We start from the raw sequence: 5,827 nt of genomic DNA, 5'->3' as shown, positions 1-5,827 counted from the left end.
ACTACTGCAAGTTCATCAAGGGGTATGGCACAATAGCTGCCTCATTAACTGACTTGCTTAAAAAACATGCTTTTGTGTGGAGTAATGATGCAACAAAGGCCTTTAATGGGCTGATGTTAGCCATGACACAATCCCCAGTTTTTAAGTTGCTGGATTTTTCTCAACAATTTACAATTGAGTGTGACGTGAGTGGAAGGGGAATGGGTGTAGTTTTATCACAGTCCAGGCAGCCCATTGCATACTTGAGCAAGGTATTGAAAGGAAAGTTACTCCTTTCCACTTATGAGAAGTAGTTATTAGCCTTTGTGACAGTAGTGAGGAAATGGCAACCCTAATTTCTTGGGCAATCTTTCATTGTAAAGATAGACCAACAGGCCCTAAAGTTCCTATTGGAACAAAGAGTAGGCATGGTAACCCAACAAAAGTGGGTAAGTAAGTTGATGGGGTATGATATCATGATTGAGTATAAACGAGGCAAGAAGAATATTGTGGTAGATGCTTTTACCACGCAAGGGGGAAGAAAATGATCCCAACAAAGGATCCCTACCTATGATCAACTTTTCCACTCCGGATTGGGTAGAGGAACTTTACGCCATCTGTGAAGGGTCGAATGAGATAAAGGATATTCTGAAAGAACTACAGGATGGTGCTGCTCCACCAATGGGGTATCACTTGCAACAGGGTATCATATTGAAAAAGGGCAGAATTGTAAATCCTATAAATGCAACTATTATGGGGAAGATAATGCACTACATTCATGACAATTCCCATGGGGGAAATTTTGGTTATTTGGAAACCTATCATTGTGCTATGAGAGATTTTATTTTGCAGGAAATGAAGAAGGATGTTAAAAGGCTGGTCCGAGAATGTGAGACATGCCAAGCTGTGAAGTATGAGACAACACCATTGGTAGGGTTGTTACAACCTTTACCAATACCCCAGCAAGCTTGGACAGTCATCTCCATGGATTTTATAAAGGGTCTACCCATGTCCAACGGCTTTAATGTGATTCTAGTTGTTGAGAGATTCATGCAATTTGGACACTTTATTCCTCTTTCTCACCCATACACGGTAATAGGGGTGTTCAATTTATTCCTCAACCACGTGTTTAAACTACATGGACTACCATGTACTATTGTAACAAATAGAGACCTTGTCTTTCTGAGCTCTTTTTGACAAGCTTTTTTTTTTTTTCTTTGCAGGGATCTACTCTTAATCATAGCTCAACCTACCACCCGCAGTACAACAGGCAGACAGAGGTCCTAAACAAATGCCTTGAAGGCTACTTAAGGTGCTAGCAGGAATTGAGCCTCAAAGGTGGTTGCAGTGGCTGCCATTTATAGAGGGAGCCACTAAGATGACTCCCTTTCAAGCCCTATATGGGTACCCTTCCCCAAGACTTTTGTCCTATGTACCGGGAGTTTCTTCAAATCACCCGGTGGATCAAACATTACATACTAGAGACCAGATTCTCAAAGTATTAAAGGAAAATTTAGAAGTTGCTAGAAATAGAATGAAGATGCAAGCAGACAAGCATAGATCTGAGAGGAAATTTAAAGATAGAGATTGGGTGTACCTATGCTTACGACCTAATAAAGTGCTAAAACTGCATGATTAAGTTATTTAAGTGAATGAATTGTTTAATCAAAAAGTGAATTAAGTACTTACTTATGCAGTGATTTCTAGTACTTGACTCATTAACAAAATTCTGATGTTTTTGCACTTAAAAAAAAAGATTTATAATGTAGCTCTTTCACATTAGAATTAATTTTTCAATTTTACCACTTAAATGTTTTAGGATATTATTAAAAAAAATAAAAGGATGCATTGGGAAATGGACAGTAGAGCACGTATAGCATGGAAATTGAATTTCTGGGACTCAACTCAAGATGCAAGACAAAAGGGGCCAGCTGATTTCGGACTGGAAGATAGCGGCAAATTCAATTCTTGGCTAAAGGGCATTTACGAGATTTTATTATTTAATGGCAAAAATTTTTGATTGGAAGGATTATTTTGACTTTTCCATACTTTTACGTGAGGTGGAGAAGTTTTGAGACCTAAGGGGACCTTGGCGGCTGGGAGATTTTTTTATTTTTTTTCTGGGGCTCTTTCTTTTACGTTGGAGTTTAGAGAGGTTAGACGACTGCATCTTTTGTTTTTTTTTTTTTGTTCTTAGTCCAGCTTCTTTTTCTTTCTTGCGTTTTCGGCGTCTGGAGGTGTTTATTAGAAGTTTATTTTCATTCTTTTTTGGTTAGTGCTTGGTAGAGGTGCAGACCTACGCGGAGGCTGCTTGACTTTATTTTAGTTTCCTTTCTTGCTTTCGTTTGGGAGTTCTTCCATAGACGCCGGGCTTCATTTATTTATTTATGTTAAGAATCACGCCGGAATGAGGAGGATTCATTCTTGGAGCTTTTTACCTGTTTCCTGTGTAGTTTTCATGGAGGAATTGGGGACCTCGAATACCCCAAAGCGTATGAACATTTGAGGTATTTTCATCAATTTCCCACTGTCATTCGATTGAATCCTGCAAGCTATATCTCTTACATTTCTGGAAATTAAAGGGAACTTAACAATTGGTATCAAGCCACCGATCCTATCCAAACAGCCCACTCATTTCCTTACTCATTTCCTTACTCATTTACTTACCGGCCATTACAAGCACACAATTACGTTCAGCCTAATTTCATAATACAGATTCATCCATTCAGCCTTCACTACATAATTTCCAGGCCAAACTTTAACCCAAAACAGACCTATACACAGCCAACCGGCACCATTACCAACCCAGTAATCAACCAAACAGCACAATCTTCAATGGCGGACAACACCAGATCCAAGCAACAGCAGCTCGAGCATTTACAGCATCACGTGGACCTTCATCAACATGAAATCCTGGAAGTAAAAGCAGATGTTAGTGTTTTGAAAGTGGATGTGGCCACGGTGAAAGTGGATATACAAGAGATTAAAGACATGTTACGCACTTTTTTTGCCCAACCACAGAATCAGAACCCCCCTTTACCCCAGTTAACCATGAAATTCCTCAAGATCATGACAATCAAACTGGATTTTCTCCAATTTCAAGGGGTTAATCCTGCTGCATGGCTTTTTAAGGCCAACCATTACTTTGACTTCCACCAAACACAGCTACCCCACCGATTGTTGATGGCCTCTTATCACATGGAAGGAGACGCGCTTGTGTGGTTCGACAATTCAGCTGCTGCTGGCTTATTTCGAGATTGGGATGCTTTTTCTAGATCCTTACTCCTCCGTTTTGGCCCTACAGCTTATGACGACCCTATGGAAGCTTTGACTAGGCTCAAGCAAACCACCTCAGTGGCTGGTTACATGACGCAGTTTGAAACATTAACCAACCGTTTACAAGGATTGTTAGATACTCATAAGCTGAGTTGTTTTCTCAGCGGTTTGAAGGATGAGATCCGCATTCCGATTAGGATGCTAAACCCGGTGAATTTAAATGCTGCATATGCATTGGCAAAGATGCAAGAGGAATACCTCCCAAGTATAAGGAAGGTTGCGAAATCTAAGGGGGACAGGCCCATTACCACTTTTTCTGCAGGGTCCTTTTCTAGTGATGCTACCAACAAGTGGAAGCGACCTATGGGGGGTGCTAAACACATTTCCTCCGAGCAAATCAATGAAAAGCGTCGCAAAGGATTATGTTTTAATTGTGATGAGAAGTGGAACCCGTTACACAAATGTAAAACTCCTCGCATTTATCTCTTGGATGTGAGTGAGGAGTTTAGTGAGGAAGAAGAAACACTGCAGGTGGTAGAAATTGAAGAAAAACCAACACTGGAAATTTCAGCTCCTCCTACCAGCAAAAAGGAAGAGCTAGAAATTTCCTTGGCAGCTATAGCTGGTACCCCTACTGTAAGAACTATGCGGTTGATGGGAAGTATCCACGGGGCACAAGTGGTGATTTTGGTGGACTCGGGCAGCTCGCATAACTTTATCGATTCAGCCTTGGCCTCTAAGTTGCAGCTGCCAGTGGATTACTCAGTTAATTTGAAGGTGCGGGTAACTAATGGACAAGGCGTAAGCAGTGACGGGTTGTGTAGAACTGTACAGCTGAAGATACAAGGTAACTTACTACAACCCCCTCTTCATTTACTAGACCTTGCTGGTTGCGATATTGTATTAGGCGTCCAATGGTTAGAAACCTTGGGTCCCATCACGTGGGACTTTGCAAAGTTGCTGATAAGTTTTGTATTGGAAGGGAAAGCCATTGAGGTTGTAGAGGAGGGTGAGAAGGTTTGTAAGGCCTCTATAGCAAAAGGGAAAGGAGTTCTTTTACAGATTATGTGTGTTGGGGAGATGGAACATGAAGATGGAAAGGTGGCTGAACCTTTTTCAGAACTTTTAGATGATTTTAAAGAGGTATTTGCTGAACCTCAAGGGTTACCACCACCTCGTTCCCATGACCACCAAATAGTCCTCAAGGAGGGCACTCAACCCGTGGCAATTGCACCATATCGATACCCGTTTTACCGGAAAACAGAAATTGAAAAAATGGTGGCTGAGTTATTGAGGTCTGGATTGATTAGACCTAGTTCTAGTCCTTTTTCAGCCCCTGTTTTACTGGTTCGTAAGGCCGATGGAAGTTGGCGACTTTGCATGGATTATAGGGCACTTAATAAGGAAATCGTGAAGGCTAAGTTTCCTATTCCAGTCATTGATGAATTATTGGATGAACTCTTTGGAGCAGTGATTTTCTCTAAGCTTGACCTATGGTCGGGCTATCACCAAGTAAGAGTGGTGCCTAGTGACATTCCTAAGACGGCTTTCCGGACCCATGAGGGTCATTACGAGTTTTTGGTGATGCCTTTTGGCCTCACCAACGCTCCAGCCACTTTCTGAGGGTATAAAGGTCGACAAGGCAAAGATTGAATTAATATCTAAAATTCCTATTCCTAGGACGGTTAGGGATATTCGTTCTTTTCTTGGTCATGCTGGCTTTTATAGGCAGTTTATTCAAGGGTTTAGTTCTATTGCAAAATCTTTGTGCACTCTTTTACAAAATGATATTGAATTTGTTTGGACTGATGAGTGCCAAAAATCTTTTGATACCCTTAAGAAATCGCTTACCACTGCACCTATTGTGCAACCTCCACAGTGGGACCTTCCCTTTGAGATTATGACAGATGCTAGTGATTATGCCTTAGGAGCTGTTTTGGGGCAGTGGGTGGATAATAGGCCATTTGTGATTTATTATGCTAGTAGAACCTTGAATGATGCCCAAAAAAATTATACCACTACTGAAAAAAAATTGCTTGCAGTGGTTTTTACACTTGATAAATTTTGGACTTATATTCTTGGTACTCCTGTTACTATTTTCACTAACCACTCTGCTCTTAAATATTTGTTGGCTAAGAAAGATGCAAAACCACGCTTGATTTGCTGGATTCTATTACTTCAAGAGTTCAACATCAACATTAAGGATAAGAAAGGAGTTGAAAATGTGGTAGCTGACCACATTTCTAGATTGTCATCATCTCCTTCTTCAAATGTCAGCCTTCCTCTTGATGATAGTTTTTCGGATGAGCAGCTGTTTGTGGTTGATAGAGCTCCCTGGTATGCTGACATAGTCAATTATTGGTGATTGAGCGAATGCCTTCTGAATGGTCCACCCAAGATAAGCGCCGGTTTCTCCCTGAGGTACGACACTTTTATTTTGATGATCTATATCTTTTTAAATATTGTTCGGATCAATTGATTCGAAGATGCATTCCTGATGATGAGGTTTCTTCGGTTTTGAGATTTGGTCATATGGGTGCATGTGGTGGTCATTTTTCAGCAAAGAAAACAG

General features: G+C 40.8%; 1 protein-coding gene across 1 annotated transcript; it reads left to right on the top strand.

Annotated features, from left to right (window-relative positions):
• The first annotated feature begins 495 nt into the window (after positions 1-495).
• LOC122298914 lies at positions 496-4,878 on the top strand. The gene is made up of 4 exons (XM_043108758.1): positions 496-1,071; positions 1,203-1,291; positions 2,433-2,486; positions 2,730-4,878. The coding sequence occupies exons 1-4, from the start codon at positions 496-498 to the stop codon at positions 4,876-4,878; spliced, it is 2,868 nt and encodes a 955-aa protein (XP_042964692.1).
• The last annotated feature ends 949 nt before the right edge of the window (positions 4,879-5,827 follow it).

The sequence above is a fragment of the Carya illinoinensis genome, chromosome 16 (genome assembly GCF_018687715.1).
Source record: "Carya illinoinensis cultivar Pawnee chromosome 16, C.illinoinensisPawnee_v1, whole genome shotgun sequence".
NCBI classification, from domain to species: domain Eukaryota; kingdom Viridiplantae; phylum Streptophyta; class Magnoliopsida; order Fagales; family Juglandaceae; genus Carya; species Carya illinoinensis.
The sequence above is the reverse complement of the archived record's forward strand: the minus strand, read 5'-3'. Positions and strand labels throughout refer to the sequence as shown.

Excerpts from the sequence above, each read along its gene's own strand:
- LOC122298914 (XM_043108758.1), top strand. The coding sequence starts at position 496 with ATGCTTTTACCACGCAAGGGGGAAGAAAATGATCCCAACAAAGGATCC. Across the intron at positions 1,292-2,432 it reads TGCCTTGAAGGCTACTTAAG|TTTTCATGGAGGAATTGGGG; the intron begins GTGCTAGCAGGA and ends TTTCCTGTGTAG. Across the intron at positions 2,487-2,729 it reads AAAGCGTATGAACATTTGAG|GCCAAACTTTAACCCAAAAC; the intron begins GTATTTTCATCA and ends CATAATTTCCAG.